Source organism: Apodemus sylvaticus, chromosome 6, assembly GCF_947179515.1.
Source record: "Apodemus sylvaticus chromosome 6, mApoSyl1.1, whole genome shotgun sequence".
In the NCBI taxonomy this organism is placed as follows: domain Eukaryota; kingdom Metazoa; phylum Chordata; class Mammalia; order Rodentia; family Muridae; genus Apodemus; species Apodemus sylvaticus.
In genome coordinates this window covers 42,022,973-42,043,771 of record NC_067477.1, presented here as the reverse complement: position 1 = coordinate 42,043,771, position 20,799 = coordinate 42,022,973, and the positions used below count along the sequence as shown (strand labels likewise).

At 44.9% G+C, this 20,799-nt stretch overlaps 1 protein-coding gene across 3 annotated transcripts in view; it reads right to left on the bottom strand.

Annotated features, from left to right (window-relative positions):
- Positions 1-1,361: 1,361 nt before the first annotated feature.
- Dcaf5 (DDB1 and CUL4 associated factor 5) overlaps positions 1,362-20,799 on the bottom strand; it is a 95,467-nt gene continuing 76,029 nt past the window's right edge. For all 3 annotated transcript variants that reach the window (XM_052185561.1, XM_052185560.1, XM_052185562.1), the window contains exons 8-9: positions 13,410-13,537; positions 1,362-6,540 (exon numbers count right to left, since the gene is read on the bottom strand). In XM_052185561.1, the coding sequence (XP_052041521.1) occupies positions 4,774-6,540; positions 13,410-13,537 (1,895 nt within the window). In that variant the 3' untranslated portion in view covers positions 1,362-4,773. The remainder of the gene's footprint in view (positions 6,541-13,409; positions 13,538-20,799) is intronic.

Sequence of the window (20,799 nt, the reverse complement as noted above, 5' to 3'; positions counted from 1 at the left end):
GCCGGGCGGTCGTGGCGCACGCCTGTAATCCCAACACTCTGGGAGGCAGAGGCAGGTGGATTTCTGAGTTCGAGGCCAGCCTGGTCTACAGAGTGAGTTCCAGGGCAGCCAGGGCTACACAGAGAAACCCTGTCTCCAAAAAACCAAATCCAAAAAAACAAAAAACAAACAAACAAAAAAAGGTAGGGCAAACCTTCAATAGTTACTAACCAGTGTCGATGGTTTGTACAAGTCTGTTACTCTGAAATGCTGCCAATCACCACCATACTCACCATGATTCTGGTGTTCTGGTTAGCAGTCTCTCCCCTTCCTTTTCTATGCTATTTATGGATTCTAGAAGTTTCTCTACACTTCTAATGACTTCAGTGATGAAGTTGTGAATAAACCCAAGGGTTATTATTATTATTATTTATTATTAATTTTTTTACTATTAGTTCTGTTTCAGTGCTGGATATCAAAGCCAGCTCTGCCTGAGGCACAGCAGACAAGTGCTATACCACTGGGCCCATCCCCTGACTAGCATTTTGCAGTATTTTGCGTGTCAGCATACAGATCCAGGAAGCTGTTGACACTACTTGATACTCCATTTCTTCCACTGCAGAGTCTTTCAAATCTCCTAAACCATCAGCTGTCTTCCCTTTCAACTCCCCAAGACAACACAACATCCCTTCTGTCCAAGGACTTGGTGGGCAGCAGGGTGTCTTGGTATTTGTCTTTCCCTGGCTTTGGGTGGTGTACTGACAGGCAGATAAAGGGAAAGGAAGCCAGCATTCTGTACTGCTGCTGGAATAGCCCATGAGCTCAGCAAGGAGTCACTTCCCAACTTAGGCCTTTTGAAATGCTAGATAACAACTTCCTCACGGTGGGACAGGCTCCACAGAACCCTTCTAAGACACTGTGAACTGAAGTGAGCCTTACATAGGTCTCTTCCCCAGAGTCATCTCTGCCTCTGAGTTTCCACCCTGGAAGAAGCACACCTACTAGCAATGAAACACAGCTAGAGCCGGGATGGGTCAGGTTATCATTCATGCTGCCAGAAGCACTGGGTCTTTGAAGACAGTGAGAGTTACTTTATCTAAACTCATTTTATTTTATTCTAGTATAGATGCCCAACGACAAATGACCATTCTGACTGGGATAACCCCACTAGAGACCCACACAGCTTGCCAATGGCTAGAGCTGGGTGCGATGGTGTGTGTCCACCTGCAATCCCAGAACCCTGGCTGATTCAGGATTTTAGGCTGACTAGTAAAATCCTGTCCTAAAAATAATACAAGCAGGGAATGGTGATTTACATTTGGAAACTTAGCACTCAGGAGGCTGAGGCAGGAGGATTGTCAGTTTGAGACTAGCCTAGGCTGTACTATGAGACTGTGATTTTATTTTGAAGTAAAATACAATAAATGAAGATAAAACTGCCAAACGACACCCTCTCCAACCTAAATCAATCAACAAAAAAACCCCCAAGCCATTATCCTGCCCTTGGGGACAGGCCCAGGGCTCAGTAGTATGACTGCACCTTGGTGTATCCCCTTTGGCCTACTACACAGTTCTACTCCGACTGAAAGGGAAGAATGGGCTTCCTTTGGAAGTATGCTTTCCTGACAATCTCAGTTGATAGGAATGTTTCTATTAATACAACCACCTGCATTTAACAGTTTTATAGGAATAACATTGATGTTTTTCATTTTTCTCTTTTAAAGAGGCCATGAGGAGCATCATGGCATTTGGAAGCACCAGAAAACATCAGTTGAGGAAGGGCTGGTGGTGTTATCTCTGCAATGTGAAATTCCAACTAATAAAAATGCCAGTTCCAGGTTTTCACTATCCCGAGTGCCATAAGCTCAGGGAAGGAGGCCAAGTGGACACAGCCCCCGCTACCTTTCCTTTTATTGTCAGATATGACCTTTGTCTCAATATTCAGAAGTGACATGACCATTGCCACTTCCAAGACATGGAATTTGTATTCTAGTCTTCAGTATGGTTTTAAATCAAGGTTCCAACCCAGCAGGAATTAAAACAGCAAAGAAATGAAGGAAGAGGGTGTCTAAGCAACCAAGTCTTCCCAGGAAGAGAGGAGGAAGCCAGGGAGAAGTGATTAATAGGTTTATTTGCATATACACAGAGAAGAGTCAGCGTGGCTGGGTGAGAAGAGGCAGGGCTGTGAGGAGGTAAGGCTTCAGCAGAGGAAGGCACCTTGACAGACAACACGAGACTCCTATCAAATCAGCACAATTGCAAACTTCACTTGCCTTAAGCCAACAGCTCATTGAACTCATATATTGGTTGAGAATCATTTACAAAACCAGGGAGAAACAATGGTAAGAGCAATGGTCTCTCATCCCTGGACCTGCCACTCAAAACATTATGTACAGAATGCAGGAACAAAATCTGTCTGATCAGTGCCCTCTCCTGCTGGGGAAAACACCCATCACGGAAGAATTTGGGGATTAAATATGTCTTCAACACGGGAGGCCTGGCTTCTACAATGGTTTAGGCAAAGGGGCCTTTGAAGTAGCTCTGGCCAGGCTTCTAATACACACAACACAAGACCTCTGGAAGTAAGTGTCGAATGGCTGAAAGAAACATCCCTTTCTGTCCTGCTCTGGCAGTTATTTTGGGGCCCATCTCCTGACAACCCAAACCTCTGGTACCAGCTGGAAGTCTCTCCCCAGGATGGAAAGCATCCCGCAAAGGATGACCTTTCTCAGCATCTACAGTTACAAACTAAATGACCTTGGACTTTTGAATGTTTTTGAATACCCAAATAAGATAACTTTTAGCAATGAAAGACCACATTTAGCAATTAGAAACTAATTATTAATAGCTAATTTTGCTTTCTTTTCCTCCAGGAAGATACTGTGAATCTATCTGACTAAAGTAAAACAGAATAGAAGAACCAGGTAAGCTGACTAAGGGGAAGAGAGACACACACTGAGTGGTTATAACTTTTTTTTGTATATAAAGGATTAAAAAATTCCAATTTAATAATTTTGAAAAAGCAAATGCAAAATGACTTGGGCTTATAAAACCAGAATTTACAATTATCTGTGAATAGTCAAAAGATAAATCATAGAACCATTTTGATTACAAATCTAAAGTAATTCTATTGTTGGTTACAGAGTCACTGTCCCCGCTCCCCAGGAAGAGTCCAGCTGCCGACTGTGTGCACCCCCACCCTACTCAGGCGCCTTCCTCTCCTTCCCAAACCGTGCCTCTACACTTCAGCCACATCACACAAACACTAGGCACATCTCCCTTCTGCGAAGCTCAGATGATGACATATCCCCCTGGCTCTTACCCACTGCCTTCCTGTATAAGAACCCTGGCTCCCAGCACTGAGCGGCATCCGGTCTCCAGCCTCCACAGGTGGTCCTCTCGTCTCCATTCCAGCAGGACAGGTCCTCCTCAGAAAGGAACACTGGGTAAGACCACATCTGTCTGTGCTAAGCCCTCCCCATCCAGGTCCAGCAGAGCTCCAGCTGTCCAGCACCTCTGCCTCCAAAGTTCCACAGCTCTGCCTTCCTCTGGCTTTAACATCTACACCAAGACATCCCAGCATCCTTAGGTCTTCCTGTCTTGCACAACCCTTCACTGACAACTCAGGAACTACAATCACCACTACACACTGGAAATTTGATATTTTCTTCTCTCCACTGTTACCTACTTCAACAGAACAGAATGTCTTCTGGGAGCCAGGACACAAACCAGAGACTTGTCTCTCCACACTCCCTGTCTAACTCACATCACTATGCTGCAAAGTTCAGGTGGAACCCACAGCCTCTGACAACTCCATGCCTGAGGGAAGGTGCCAGCCCCCATTTCTGACTGATGGATTGACACTGGACTAGAATATAGTACCAAATTCTGCTCATCACTACAACTCATTAGCATTCTTCTACCAGCCATTTTATTAGAGCAAGGGGTCCTTTCTTCTTCCACTATGCCTGGACTCCATTACTTGAGGCCAGGAAGCACCTGCTGGCCTTGAGTGCCTCTTAGGAACCCAGCACCTAAATGGCTAAAGTGTGTTGTTCACTAGTCACTGTACGGCACCTCACAGCACATATCGTAGCTATGCCCCATCTGCACACAGTGACACTATCAGGATCTGATCTCTCACGTCAACCTCTTATTAGCATGGGCAATGTTCAACTTAGAGCCACAGTAAAAGCTCAGTGATATGTTAGCTGGAGAAAACATGGAGCTTTTAGGAAAGGAGCCATGTTTTCCTCTCCAGCACAGCCAGCGAGCTGAAGGAAGGCCTCTTCCATTCGCATCTCCTTTCTGCTAGCATAAATGTACAACTCACTGCAGCACAGTCTGATCTAAGAGACAATTAGGACCAGGACACCATGTCATGTGAATAATGAACAGGTGTGACATCAAAAGCTACAGATTCACAGGTCTTTGCTGATGGACAGTTAAAAGCAAGGTCTCCTAAGACAACAAGCCCACATGTGCCAGTGAGCACAACACACAGAACAAGCTGAATGTCCCAAGACGGGCTCGTTGTCCCAGAACCTGCACAGGAATGCTATGCTCACACCTCACTAAAGAGCCGCTGGCAGTGCCCTCAGCAGAGCGCGAGGCAGTGCCGGCTAGACAATCTGACCCACTGGTGAGTGGCTAACAGAAGGAGCAGCAGCAGACACGTTTCAGGCCCTGGTTTGATGTGCCTTTAATACTTTTTCCTTTCCTCTGTGTTCGCTAAACAAGAAAAATTATTTTGTAAGGCTACTTTTTGTAGCTTTTGTTTTCCCTTTGTATTTATCATGTTTTTAATTTCTTCTCTGAGGAGGAATTCTCTGAATCTGTGTCTTCCAATTCAATTCGGTGCCTTTTGAGGCCACTTTGGCCATGAACAACCTTGCTGCTGTCCAGGGCTGAGGGGTCAGAGGGGTCCTCTCTCATTCCAGCACTTGAGGTCTCACAGGCCATTTCTGACCCACAACAATCTTTGTGTAGAAGTGTCCCTGTCAGGGATGGGCTGTCATGGTCAGTGTCTAGGTGTCCTGGGGAAGAGCAGGACACTGTCTCCAGCTCCCCAGAGTTCTGCCCATTGTTGTAGGGGTGAAGGGGTCTGGGGTGCAAGCGTCCATTGTTGTGGTTGGCACAGACGGTGTCAAGGCTCCTCTCCTCATCATCAGCAGACTGGGTCCTGGGACAGTTGCCAGATGCACTGTTGAGAGCGGAGCCCGATGCCTTGGGGACAGGAGAGGAGGGCGGCTCCTCAGCCCGACTGCTCAGGGCCTTGCTCAGAGCCTTCCCATTGAGCTTCTTGGTTTCAAAAGCGTGCTCTAGAGGGCCACTGCTGTTCGTGTCCTGAGAAGAGCCCTCTGGCCCCTCTGCCCAAGGATGGCTACTGTGCTCATGGCCTGCACTGCTGTTGGGATTTCCAGCAGAAGTCCCTTCCTTACAAGCATCATTGCTGCAGCCTTCAGGACACAGGTCCTGGTTCCTCTGGGTTGGAGCTGCTAGACAGGCTTCCTTACTGGAAGAAGGGATTGGGTTGTCTTTGTGGCTGGTTCCTGCTCTTCCTTCATCTGCCTCCTCGGCCACTAAAGAGGTTTCCCCATCTTTGTTATTCGAGTAAGAGATATAGGAGTAGCGGAGCCATTTGTAAGCTTTATAAATCTTACGCTCAACTGATTCCATGTTGGCCGCTGGTGGTGCCCGGTTTGGCTGAATGTCCAGAGTGGAAGTGCTCCGCTCAGGGGAGGAGTCTGGGGAGGAGGAGAGGTCATCCACCTTGATCTGTGGGTAGTCGTAATTGTCCTCTCCAATGTAGGTGTTGGTGGACTTGACTGGAGCAGTGGGCCGCTCTTCTCGGGCTGTCTTTTGTCGCCTCCGCATGGCGTTCCGCTGCCGGGTGGTGGCTCGGCGTTGGTTCAGTTCCTCTTCATCCTCAGAGCTGGTGGAGCTGCTGGAACTGCTAGATCCATCCTCAGGGCTGGGCGACCGTGGCCGAGGGAAGAGATCTGTGTCCAGTTCAGCCTCACAAACATTCTCTTCAGAATCAGACTCATTGGACAGGGCCAGGAGGCGTTTGTCCTGGTAGCGCCTCAGAGCAGACAGGCGCTGCTGTCGAGAGGCCGCATCCTCACATGTTGGTGTTGCTGGGGTTGATACTACTGTATTTGTGGTAGTGACACGCAGGGGCCCCAGATGGAAGGCATTGTCGGCAGACTCGTCTACTGTGGGAGGTGGGGAGCGGGGCAGTGAGGCTGAGGATTCCGAGTCGGTGTAGCCGGAGCGCTCGCTGACCCCTGCATGCAGCTGAAGGATAGTGCTCTCGCTGAGGTCACTGTCTGAGTCTGAGCTCCAGCCTTCAATTTCACGGCGCACCAAAGAGTCAAAGAAAGCCATCATCCGGGGGTCTTCCTGGACAGACTGGTTAGCGTAGTCATGGGACAGGCCACTCCCACTGTTCAGGACAAGACTGATGTACTCTTCATGGGTGTAGAGGCAACGGGAGTCATCTTCAATCCGACCATCGAGGTCTCCAGTACATCCTGGCTGCTTGTATGGGCTCCAGATCTACACAAAAGAGGAAAAACAAAGCAACCGGGATTGAATGGGAAGTATTCAGTGGCTGGCCATGATAAAAACCACTTAAGAACTCCCCCCAGATCACTGTCATTTTAAAGTCACAAAGCAACTTTAAAAACATTTACCTTATAGGTACAATGACACTCCTGTAATACTGGCACTTGGGAGGCTAAGGAAGGAGGCCGCAAAGACAACTTGAGCTGTACAGTTTTGAGTTGTATAAAAACAAAACAAAAACCAAACTCTTTATTAGACTGGCTCTTGTAAAATGTATATCAAAAGTGTGGCTTTCAGAGGTTGGTAAAAGCAGCTTAGAGCACAGAATTAGACTTGGATCCAGAGACTTAAGGATGTCTTTAGGCGGAAGATACTCACATATTGTCTCTTCCCCCTTAAGTTTTCTGTCAGTACATTGGCAATTATAACCTTAATCTAAGAGGATGGGTAAAAGATGATTTGAATATTAGGCAATGTAATTTTAAAAAGTTTAGAAGATTGAAGCTATGCACAGAGAAGAGTTTTTCCAGAGTGAAAATATTCCTTGCCAGGCATAGTGGCACACTTCAGAGGAAGAGGCAGGCAGGTTTCTGTGAGTTCTGTCTGGTCTACACAGCTGAGTTCCAGGGCTACACTGTGAGACCCTATCTAAAAAAAAACCAACTAACTAAATACACACCCTAAAAAGATTCAGCCTATAGCTCCACTTCTTCCAAACAACAAAATTCTATTTTTAACCAATGAGAATTACTCACTGGTGCCTGACAAGAATAGACAACTGCCTACACTGCTCTTCCCTCTTGGACATGTAGGCCTTGGTTACCCAGGAAACTGGATTCTCTTAACCAGGGAGCTAGTTGCTGGCTTGCTTCAAGGGTAATTCTCATAGTTTCAGGAAGAGATGAGACACACTGTCCCTGGAGGGGTGACTGTAACTCCATCCCTTACCAGGTTTCTCCCCCATGGTTAAGGATGTACACTCACAGCTGGAAAGTAGCAAAACTAGAGTTTTACACTCAGGTGTTTTTACTCAAAACCTGAGCTGCACAGTGGTGTTAAGTTATGCAAAGTCAAGTTTAAGGTAATAAAGCTGTTGATGCAAATGAGAACAACCAGTTCTCCCTGACAGCCAGACAGGTCCACCACAGGGACAGCACCGAGCAATTCAGTTAATGCCAGCCCATAGCCATGGCACCTCAATTGAATTCCAGCCATTTTCTTGCCTGACAGGCTGGTGCCTATCTTTAGATGGCATCTAAACTCAGATGACGGTATCCTATCCTCACCCAGTCATGTTCTCCAAAGCTTACTAAGAGTGAATTCACTTCCTAGGGAATGTCCGAGGCCTGCCACCTCTGCTACACCTTTCTTGACTATCCCTGAGAGGTAGTCTCTGAGAAGATTTCCAGGTCACAGGAGGCTGATGACACCTAGGGCTAGCTACTTCTCAACATCAGCAACCCAGATGTATTCTTTCCATTTGTTTCCTTCCTACAGCCAGGACAGGGTTGACACGGAAGCCCCATTTAAGAGTCTATGACTTATTAAGTCACATGCACTCAAGGGGGTCAGTAGAGGTGAGGTGTGTCAGCTAAATGCCAACATAGAATAAGGGGAGAACAAGTAGCAGAAAGCAAAGGTTTGGTTTGAGGGACGGTTAAATTCTTTGTGACAGCCAATCACAAGTGTGGAAAACACTTAGGCAGCACAAGGCTCAAGTTACAACCAACCATCTCTGCAAACAGACTCTGAGGATATCAGAGCTTGGTGTCTTTGGAAGGGAGCTGAAGGGCTCAAAAAGTAACCACCTTAGGATGCTTCTTCAAGTCTCATTCCTTTTTTTTTTTTTTGTTTTGTTTTTGGTTTTTTCAAGACAGGGTTTCTCTGTGTAGCCCTGGCTGTCCTGGAACTCACTCTGTAGACCAGGCTGTCCTTGAACTCGGAAATCCTCCTGCCTCTGCCTCCCGAAAAGAAAGTTCTAATCTCAAAGCCCTTACATTTTCTCTTCAGGAATGAAAAATCACAAGTTTAAAGTTAGTTTTATTTTGGCTCTGGAAGGTGCCAAAATAGGTCAAGCTGAACTGTATATTCCTGAAGATTGGGACAACAGAATAAGACTGGATCAGGAGGCAGGAGACTTGGGAGTGTGGGCTCCTAGTTAGCTGGTAACCCTGGGTGAGGCTTGGATCCTCTATCCAAACAGTGAGTTAGATGGACTCTAATGTAGCTCCAAGACTCAGGGCAAAACAAAACTTCCCCCTAGAAGTCAGTGTTTGTTTGAGATCAGTACAGAGCAGCAGAAGGCCATGTCCCACCATGTCCCACAGTCCTGAGCAAATCCCTTCATCCTGGAAAGATTCCAGTTCTCAACCACAGTTATGAGAGTGATGACGCGACTTAGGCTATAACCAAGCATTGATAGGCATGCTGCTTCCTCTTTAATTGGTGGCTGAACCTGACAGCCAGAAAGCTTTAAGACCAAAATGCTTTAGCTGGCCATCAGAATTACTGACTCTCCATTATCCTGGTCCAGAACTACTTCAAACAATTATAAAACTGTTCATTTTTTTTTATATCTAAGTCAACAATTTAAAAGCACAGCAATGCTGGGGGCCTGGAGAGATGTCTCATTGGTTAACAGCACTTGCTGCTCTTCCAGAGGACCCAGGTTTGATTCTTACTACCCATAAGACAGCTCTCAAAATGGTCTAACTCCAGTTCCAGGGAATTCAATGTCTTCTGACCTCTGCCGGCACCAGGCATGCATGTGGCACACAGGCATGTGCCTGCAAAATGCTCCTACACATAGAATAATGTTAAAAATTTAAATTTAAAGACTTAAGGCTAAGTGAATGCAGGATTCATAAAGGAACCTTGAGAATAGAAGTGGGAGGAGCTCCAAGTGGGAGTGACCATTCTCTTGAAGGCTACAGTTCAAAGTCAAGCTCTGATAGTAACCTCTATTGAGATTATCCCAAATGAGAAAACCCCTCCTTTTTAAAGTGTTTTGTTAGCTGGGCAAATATCTTTAATTCTAGCACTTGGGAGGCAGAGCTAGTTTGAGGCTAACCTGGTCTACAGAATGAGTTCCTGTACAGCCATGGCTACTGAAAAAAACCCTGTCTTGAAAAACAAGCAAGCAAACATGTCTCCATGTCTTGGGAACCCTTTCATCTTTATTTCTTCTCTCTCCTCCTGGGTCATCAATTCCTAGGGGGACTTATGCCACGAACAGCAAGCTCACAGGATATATAAAGCTTTGGAGGAAAAAAAAAATAGAATTTGCCCCATCTTCTTAAGTTTTAGCTATAAACAAAACCTTTCTTTTGTTACGTGTGGGCATTCAGAGAAATGGAGGACCTGTTCTGGGTGTGAAGAGGCTGGCTCTCTCAAAGGGGCCTCTGTTCCAACCTGAGAAGAGGCAGTAAAGGATGAGAAGGGAGAGTGGACAGAGGAAATCAGATCCCATGGGAGAAGATGCTCCTGGAGCTGCTGACCTGACCCTGTAGAAGCAGCAAGCAGCGAAGTGACATTTCATTAAACAGCAGTTGTCAGGCCCAGGTAAACCCCAGGCAAAGGTGGCAAGCTCTCACAAACAGGAGACATATGCACACTGCTGTTCTGGTTTAACACAGGGTTAACAGGGGCTTAACAGGGGTCTTTCAGGATGATGTAGGCTTAGTTAGGCAAAGGTGGTCCTACATTCCAACAAAAGTTGGGCCCAGCACTTAGTTTCAACCTGGTCCTTCCCATTTGCCTTTCCTGCATTTCTTCTTTTTTCTGAAACAGAGTCTGGCTATGAAGCCCAGGCTGACCTGGGACAGAGTAGCTGTGTAGCTCAGGCTGACCTAGGAATGTGTTATCCTCCTGTCTCAGCCTCTTAAGGGCAGACCACCAAACCCAACTATACTCTGTCTAGCCAGAGGCAGGTGAGGAAATGTGAGAAAGCAATGCTGAGAACCCAGAGGACCCTTTGTGCTCGACTCGCAGTACACAATCACAGTTTGAAATGGCCTCTCTGTTCCTATGGGAACCTGGGAGCAGTGAGTTCCACTGCTCAGTCTGGATAACCTCATAGAGAAAACATTTTCTTCTCTTTCTTGAGAACTTGGCCAGTTTCCAACCTATGACCTTCAGAGTTAAGACCAGTTGACTAAACAATATCTGAGGAGACTTGGCACAGAAGCATCCAAGTGGATGTCAAACAGGAATTTCTCTTCTAAAGGAGATGCCCTAGGAGAGAGCTCTAAAGAGAATGGTGTCAGCAGGCCTAGAAAGGGCTCGTTTTACAGTGCCAACCTCTCCTCACAGGCCAAAGGAGAGGGGGAGCAATGTGAGGGACAGGGCGATTTCAATGACTATCCTAGTGAAGGACCACTGGGATGGTCCGATGGACGCTGTCCGCTTCCTTCACCAGCAAGGTGAAGGGGGTGGGATAAGGCTCCCTCCTGGCTTCCCATACATTAACCACAGGACAGCAATTTGTAATTTAAATTTCATTGTCTGCAAATATAAGAGACTGCAGAGTACTCTGTCCCAAATGATTTACCTATAGTCCTCTCCTTCCTAAAGCTCAGAGATCACTGTGAAGATGAGGAAGGAACCTGTGAGAGGGGGAGGTGATGGATGACCACAGCAGAAGTGCTTCCTGGACACAGCAGGGCACACTTAAGCCACACCAGACTCTAGCATGAATGGGAAGATGCTCACCAAATCCCATCCCTAGCTGAGAGCTAGAAGCAACTGGTGACAACTGGAGGAACACGGTAAGCTACACATACCCCTTACTCCCCAGTCCCCACCCCCATACACACACAAAAGCACTAAGTGGAGTAAATGGGCTAAAAAATTACAAAGCACATTAAGTTGGGAGGGGATAGTGGTAGGGGGAAACAGGGCATGAATTGTAAGGGAGTGGATGCATGTATGAAATTCTCAACAAAATAAGGAGGAAAAATACTAAATTATCACAAATATACTTCTACTTTTCCTCTGAAAATTCTCTCAGGTTTTATCATCATTAAAAAATAATATTGAGGAAGAGCTGAAGAGATGGCTCAGTGGTGAAGAACACTGACTGCTTTTCCAGAGGTCCTGAGTTCAATTCCCAGCACCCACATGGTGGCTCGCAACCCCCTGCAATGGGATCTGGATGCCCTCTGCTGGTGTGTCTGAAGACAGCCAGTCAGTGTACTTATATACATAAAATAAATAAAACCTTTACCAAAAAGATTGAGGATTTTTAACTATTGTAGGAAGCATAATCTCTCCTTACTTAAAAGTCAGGTTATCACAGGTCCTAAAGAATCTATCCTTTTATGGGGTCAGGAAGAGCTCAGTAGTAAAGCACTTGCCTTGCACATACAAGGCCCTGATATAATCCCTAGTGGGTGAGGTAGGAATGAGGGAGGGAGGGAGGGAGGGAGGAAGGAAGAGCAAGGATATGGAAAAGGACAGCTAGCGCCTAGACTGGTGAATGACAACAGGTTGCACATCTATGGAAACAAGCCAGGCTGGCTCTCCGTGTTAGCCACACAAACACTCCTCAGCCAGGGTGAGTGTGTGCAGATGGCATGGTTGGCATTCATCTCTAAGTCACCTCAATCAAAACCACATGCAGGTTTGTTTTTTAAAATGGATTTTGAGCCAATTCAGTCATGAATCTGACAACTACTTAGTTAAACCTGTTAAACCAGAACAGCAATTTAGACATAGGACACACTAGGTAACAGAAGAGACAGTGGTTCTCCTAATCACATGAATGTGGAGAACAGAACTTACTAGTCAAGATAAGAAGCTACTGGAATACAGCCCATAAAGTAGTGTCCAAAATACACTTCTGGTTTCAAAGACTGGTGACTAGTTTTGAAAGTGGATCTGGAGGTATAGCTCAAAGCCAAAGAGAAGTCAGAGGATGCTGGGCCAGGAGTCACAAAATCTGGTTTAAGGCCATCAAACCTAAACTGAGATCTATATAGGTCCTCCGTAAAAATAAGCATGCTCAATTAGCAATTACTGAAAAGCACATGAAGGGATATTCATGGAATGTATATAATACAGAAATGTATCAATGCATACATACTGATTAGCTTGGGATCCTTAACATAATAAATAAAAGCTACCTATCTTTCTATGGAATTATGTATACATGCATAATTATGTACACATATATACAAGTACACACATATATTTTTAATTTTAATTTTTTTCTTTTTTTGGAACAGGATCTCTAATCCAGGCTGACTTTAAACTTCCTATGTAGTCAAGTATAACCCTGAACTTTTGAAGCTCCTGTCTCCACCTCTCAAGTGTTTATACTTCTTTACAGGTATATGCCACCATACCCAAACAAATGTATATTTCTGATAAAAATGAACCCATATAAAAGTTTTTATAAGTACCCTGATTTACTAATGAACATGTTAAAATGATTCTGAAAGAAAGTAATTTTAAAAATCACTTAAAAACAAACAAAAACCAGAGTCATAGTGTGTAGCTCTGCCCGGCCTGGATTCACTGTGTAGACTATACTAGCTTAAACTCATGGAGATCTGCTTACCTCTGCCTCCTGAGAGCTGGGATTAAACATACGTACCCCATGCTCCACGTACTTTTATAATATCAACTTCTAATATTTTAATTCCCTTTGAAGCTCTGCAGCACAGCTAGCTTTGGGCTAGTGATTCTCTTAACCTCAGCTCTGAGCGTCAGGTTTGCAGGCATTATTCCTGGGGCTCAAGGAGAACTTTGATAAACTGTCAAAATATTTAGATTTAAATTCCTACACACATTGTTCTAGTTTCTTCCAGTTATAAACTACAAACATTTCCCTAAAAGGACAGAAGAGCAAAGTGCCTCACCTTGATAATCTTTTCTACACCAGAAGAGCAGATCATGTAGGTGTGGGGGTTAAACCGAACCTGGTTGACGATGGACCGATGCCCTTTCAGCACCATGAAGGCTCCATTGACCACCCTGCCAATGCCACCTAGGAAGACAGAAGCAAACAAAATCGAGTGATAACAGGTTCCAATCATGAAATGTAAACAACTCTGAACAGGGCTTAGATTTTGATTGACTATGAGAGTAGAATGCAGAAAGCGCTAGATATGTTGCTGGGGAAAGAGGGACAGAACACTGGTTAGCATATGTCTCTTACCTTTATTTAGCCTGTAAGCAATGCCCACACCCACTCACAACAATTCCATTGTCAATGATCAAAAGCTACTTAAAACATCACATTTTTGGTTTCCAAGTTTTTTTTGTTTGTTTGTTTTGTTTTGTTTTTCCAAGACAGGGTTTTTCTGTGTAGCTCTGGCTGTCCTGGAACTCACTCTGTAGACCAGGCTGGCCTCGAACTCAGAAATCCACCTGTCTCTGCCTCCCAGAGTGCTGGGATTACAGGCATGCGCCACCACCGCCCTGCGGTTTCCAAGTTTAAATCCAAATGTTGTATCAGAAAAAAGCAATAGAGCAAAATGAGATTGAATACTTGGGATTAGTCAGGCTGCTAAGTCAGGAGCTTGCAAAACCAGGAACATGTGATGATTTAAATACACAAGACACCTTTAATCTGTTTAACTCTCAATTTATACTAAGATGACACTAGAGGGAAGAAAACAGGATAATACAGAGAATCCTTCTTTTGCCCTTGGACAGCAGGAGAACTGAAGATAAAGGAGATCTGGATCACAGTCATAACAGCAAGTACTAAGAGTCTTAGGAGGACTGGAGGACCAGTGAGATGGCTTGACTCAATGCATAAAAGCACTGTTGCCAGCCTGACAACCAGAGTTCAATCCTAGGGCCTCCCAACTCTAACAATCATATGCTGTGGCACACAATAAGTACCAGGGGCCTGGAGTGTGTTAACCGAGTAACAATATTGTCATTAGTGAACTTGGGCTAGATTTGGGTTAAATATTCTGGTAATGACTACAGCAATATGCTTTCCCCCAACTAATCTCTTTCTAGAATTTTTTCCATATTTGGCCTCCTGGATTAAGTAGGCTGACATGGTGGGTCATCAATTGCACCTTCACCAATGGTCATCTATGGCCTCTCACAGTGCCAAGCCTCAGCTGCTCGTCATGACCCCTTCATGCCTTCAAAACTAGTACCACCTGGGTGATTGTTACACATTACCAAGTCCTGCTGCAGCATGAGGTACAGGCTCTCTCTGGAACACAGCAGCCTCTGTGCTCTCAGAAAACACTTCCCAGAAGATTCCACCTCAATGATCCTGGTCTCTTCTTAATCACTGCTAATTTCTTAGCTCCAGCTAACCAGCATCAATAGTCCCAGTAATGCAAAGTTTTCGCTTTAGTAGTTCTGGTATCTTGTTAATCTCAGCTGATTCTTCAGCCCCAGCTAACGAAAACCACAGAATCTTCACAATCAAAATAGCAATGGCACCGATAAGAGTCTTTAATCTTCCCTATGAAATTTCACAAGCCAGGCCTCCATCTTCTGAACTGTTCTCAACATGGTCTTCCAAGCTCCTATACAACATCCCACAGAACTCCTAACACTGAATGAATCTTCTAGTCCAAAGTTTCAAAGTCCTTCCCCAATCCTTCCCCAAACATAGTCAGATTGTCACAGGAATACCCCACAACACTGGTACCAATTTGTCTTAGTCAGGGCTTCTATTCCTGCACAAACAACTTGACCAAGAAGCAAGTTGGGGAGGAAAGGGGCTATTCAGCTTACATTTCCACATTGCTGTTCATCATTAAAGGAAGCCAGGACTGGAACTCAAGCAGGTCAGGAAGCAGGAGCTGATGCAGAGGCCATGGAGGGATGTTTCTTACTGGCTTGCTTAGCCTGCTCTCTTATAGAACCCAAGACTACCAGTCCAGGGATGAGACCACCCACAATGGGCCCTCCCCCCTTGATCACTAATTGAGAAAATGCCTTACAGTTAGATTTCCCAGAGGCATTTCCTCAACTGAAGCTCCTTTCTCTGTGATAACTCCAGCATGTGTCAAAGTGACACACAAAACCAGCCAGCACAGGTGGTCACTAGTAAATAAACTGGATTAAAGCTAGCGACAATCTTCTGTGTAATCTAACTGTGGCGGGTTTTTCATCCTTCCTATCCAGATCCAGTGAATCTGAAAAAGGTTCTGATGATAAAACAGGTACAGGAAGCATTTCTGCCATTTGTTAGGGTGATCATGGCTGTGTTCCTACAGCAATGGATGGCTCTCTATGCATCCAGAGACTTTCCCAGCACAAAAGTAACAAAGCAGCATCAACATATCTTGGGACTGCAGTGTGCTAAAACGTTTGATTCCAAAACCTGCTGTTTGAGTTGCTAACGTGCGTTTCATTAAAAAAAAAAAAATTATTAAATGAGTTTTGCTTGGGATTAGGTCAGAATGCCCCACAATTTTTCAAACAGCCCTAAATATAACCTACCACTTTATACCAGATATCTATGTGAAGCAGCATGAGTTGCATTGATGATTATACAATCAAAGTATCTATCAACTCTGGACGATGTCAGAGATTCTCTATGTCTGCAATATTGAAAACTCAGCCACGACTGAATTAGTTCCTCACGTAAAAATAAACAAGCAAGCTGGGGATGTAGCTCAATAGTGACCCAAGGCCCCAGACCAACTCCCAGCAGTATATTAAGTATATGAACGAGCACATCTCTACCTCATTAGGATGCAGATTTGCTTTAATTTCATACGGATTAAAATTATATGGATACTAAATAATTGTTTTAAAACAAGTTTTTAATTGTATCAGCAATTGTTTGATTTGTATACCTATTTTATATGGCTATGTACCCAGGGAAGGTGAAACAGGGTTACAAGGAGGAAAGCTAAAGATGCCCTGCTTGGCATTTCAGGTTTCAAATGACTTGAATGACTATACAGTTAATGTAAATGATTTGTTGAGTGGAGTCGTGACCTAATCACTAATAATGACTATCAAGAAATAAACTAACACATACTCAGGAAAAACGACCTATCTTCCTAAGCTGTTGTTGTTTGTTCACAGTTCAGTTGTAACAGTCTTTTCTTGGGGTTATCTGCTTTAGTTGGCTTTGCCAAACATGACAGCACTGATTTGTAGATTTTACTCAAAAGTCAAAGATGGAGACCACAGAGATGGCTCAGCTGTTAAGAGCCCTTGCCACTCTTCCAGAGGACCTGGGTTCAGTTCCCAGCACCACGTGGTTGGCTCACAGCCACCCCAGCTCCAAAGAATTCAAGGTTGCCTTCTGGCTCTGTGGGCACCACAGCAAAAACACTCACACAAAAATAAATCAATCTGCTTTTTAAAGGGTCAAAGCTGAGGCTAGGAGGGGGCTTCGTGTGACAAGCACTTGCTATACATGCAGGAAGCCCTGAGCACAGACCTCTGGAGCCCATAGAATGCGGATAGACAAAGGGCAAACACACACACACACACACACACACACACACACACACACACACGGCCCTGTCTCAAACAGGTGGAAGGTGAACCTGACACCTGAGGTTCCCTGACTGCTACACATGCACAGTGGCAGGTGTGAACACACACAAACACACATGCACAGATAAATAGTAAAGTCAAAGTTGAGGTTCCAATGTGGCTGTCTTCCATGAAAAAGGGATGCTAGAGGTGGAAGGGGCTGTAAATCCTCTTATGTATTCTGCTATAGATTCCAGAAAACAAAGTACAAGTATGGGATTCTATAAGAATCCATACCACCGCCTTAGGGCACACTGGGATCCAAGTGACTCACACAAAGCACCCTGCTCAGAATCCAAAGGCCTTTCTAAAATGCTCTAGTAGTATAGGTATAGCGGGGCTCATGCCTATAGTCCTGGTACTTGGGAGGTTTTGGCATGAGGATTGATACAAGTTTGAGGCCACTTTCAGCTACACTGTGAGTTCCAGGTCAGCTAGAACTAATGAAGACCTTGTCTATAACAACCAACCAACCAAACTAGGCTGGGTGTGGTAGCAAACATCCCAGCCACTAGAATGGCTAAGGCAGGATAATTACAAGTTCAAGGCCAGTCTGAACAACTTAGTGAGACTCCGTCTCAAAATAAAATATAGGTGGCTAGTGATGTAGCTAACTGGTAGAGCACAGCACATTTGCCTAATTCAATCCCTAGATCAGAAAGAGAGAAAGAGGTGGGGAAGAGGAAGAGAGAGAGAGAGAGGGAGAGAGAGGCAGGGAGGGAGGGAGAGAGGAAGGGAGAGGGAAGGAGGGCCGTGGTGGTGGAAACCAAATTGGTTTTTGCTTTTCCCTCCAAATTGGGCCAAATGTTCTCACAGAGAGGACAAAGGGTAAACATTAAAGTCCCAATTTCTGTCCTCTTCTCTACTCACTCTCCTAGTGACAGTCCTTTGAGAAGAGGAAGGAAAAACAACTCAATTAGCACTGAGATTAGGAATGCAAAGCATTAAAGCAGTTGAGGAGCCAAGATGGGGACCGGGAGGAGGATGACAGAAGGTAGGATGCAGGCCGAAGGCAGGGGCAGGCCTGTTACAGGGCTCTCAGAAGGCCGATGCAGGAAGCTTCTGAGCTTGAGGTCATGGGATTTATGGTGAGACTTTGCTCCAAACAACAGCAAAACAAACCAAAAAAAAAATTAAGGCAGCAAAAAAGAAAATTTGCATTTCCAAGCAAGAGCACAGGCCTTCATGAAGAGAAAAAGAACTTGGCTTTTTCAGATTTAGATGCTGACATACCCAGTAGAGTAAGACAGGGCCAGACAGGTACGACGAACCTGCAAAGCCTAATTATGAGCAAATACCTAACAGAGCAATATAACACTTCAGAAGTTGAAGTATCAGATGATTCCAGTGATACAGGGGGGAAAACAACGAAAATTACCTTCTTGGTCTTAGGGAACTTTAACATGACATCATGTGATGTTGTTAAAGAATCACAGGCTCATTCAGTTTCAACCTGATCCTACTTGCCAACGATTCAACACAGCATGTCTCCTCCATGTTTGTCTTTTCAGCAATTCACTTCCTCTTCTCCCTTTCCTTCTTTCTTTCCTTTCCCCTCCCCTCTTTCTTTTCCTTTTCTCCCCCTCTGTCTCCCCTGCTTCCCTCCCAGCACAGGCCTTTGCTCTACAGTCTGGCCTGACCAGGAATCCATTTTACCTCAGCCACACAGCAGGGATTCCAGGCATACAGTGCCACACCTGGCCACGGCCATTCTTTCTTGACTACTCAAGAAATCCCAATGGTTTTATTTCCTACCTGTATCTCTGATCTAACTTTAGGGCCTAGCTTCAAGCTACCACCACTCCTCACATGTCTCATGAGACACAGTAGTTCTCCCCATTTCTTTCCTGAGTGCTCCTACTACATACCTTCAACTAAGTAGCCAGAGCAGTCCTTTTAAGTCACACGTACTCCTCTGCTCATCATGTTCTACTGACTCCTCATTATTCAGCAAGTTCCCTCTGTTGGATACCCATCCTCCTTTGTTCCATCTACCTTGGCCCTCATCTCCCACTGTGTATCCCCTGTGACACTCTTGCTCTGCCCCAACCCATTAGCTTTCAAGTGTGTCAAAATGCACAGGGGCCACTCCTGCTTCAAGACCTCCTGCTGGCTCCCCAAGACTGAGTCTTGCCTGTATTTCCCACTCTCTGAGGGTTTTGCTAAATTGTAACTGTTTCAATGAAGCCTCTTCAGAACATCTAATCAAGATCTGCCATCTATTGACTCCCCAAGTCATACTAATGCTGTTCCTATACCCCTTAGTATGTTCTACTGTTTTTCACTGCACAACTAGACATTATGTTATTCATGTCTGCTGTTCCTCTTGTCTCTGCTGAATCCCCAGTCTCTAGAACATTGCCTTGCAGAATGTTTCCAATAAATATTTGATGACCAAACTGAAACATGAATACATAAGACTGTAGAATAGAGGGTGGGAGGACTCCACTTGTGGGTTCTATTGTCCACCATATGGATCAATCCAGATGTTTGTCTCTATGTTCCTGATGGTAATTTTGGATGTTTGTTTTACAGCATTTTTACCGTAGTAAGAGCAAAGAAACAAAAGCAGTTAAACTCTCACCTATCCTTCATGCTTTAAAATGTCAATTCTATGAAAATTTTACCAAATTCCAGAAATCTATTCACATTCCTCTTAATAATTATGTTTTTATGGACCTGAGAGTCCCCACATGTCTTGAGATACTGATCCAGAACCCACTTCTAAGTTTAGTATGTGCTCATGTAGGTAAATACGCTTTTGATCACCCCTCCTATAAGTCAAGAAAGTACTGGCTGCGAGTACAGCTCAGTAGTATAGCACTTGCTTAGTATATTCAAGGCCGGGTTAAGCTCCCCCGGCAGTGTTAAGGAAAATAAAAGTGTGTATTTATTCATGATCTGCCCAAATAACTTTGCAATAATGCCTTCTCTAAGACACTCAGTAAGTAAATGAATTCAAGTAAAGCCCCTTGTCACACTCTCTGGAACAAAGCCTGAAGAAGAAAGCTACAGCTGTAACCTGCAAGGATACTGCTTGGTAAACAGCAGCCGAGAAAATGAGCCTACTTCAGTCTTGACCCCACTGGTAGGATTAGGAGTTTACAAATACGGGTCTCCAGAGAGTTCCAGAACAGCCAAGGCTAAACACAGAAACCCTGTCTTGAAAAAGAGAAGAAAAGAAAACAACAACAAAAAAGTTTATAAATATGAAGGGCAGAAGACATTTCCAAAAGGCCTGAACTGACAGTTGGAGGCTTTAAGTTTCAAGTCACAGGGTTAGGGTTAGGGTTAGGGTTAGGGTTAGGAGACAGAGAAACACAATCAAGGATACTGACAAGGCGGAGGGAGCACTGGCTGTCTCTAGGGGAACATGTAACCACTTCAGAGATGAGAGAAGCCAGACGGGGATACCAGCGCCCTCAGCAGAGCTCCAGCACTCCATGGGTAGCAATGCTTCGTCATACAAAGACAATTATACTGAGCTCTTCCTTCATCTGTACTTCACATGTGGCTGCAACCAACTATGTTATGTGTGGCCAACTGAGAACAGCTGTTTTTCCAGTTACAAGGAAGGAAAAAAAAGCAGATGCCTAAGCCTAACTCACTGAGAGCAAATGTACGTCTAGGAAAAGTAAGAGAGCCGATGAGACGGCTCAGCGGTCAGAGGCAGCTCCCAACACAGATGTGCAGAGCGCCATCCCTGGGACCCGCACGGTAGAAGGAGAGAAACCATTTCTGCAGGCTGTCCTCTGTCCTTAGTGCACATGCGCA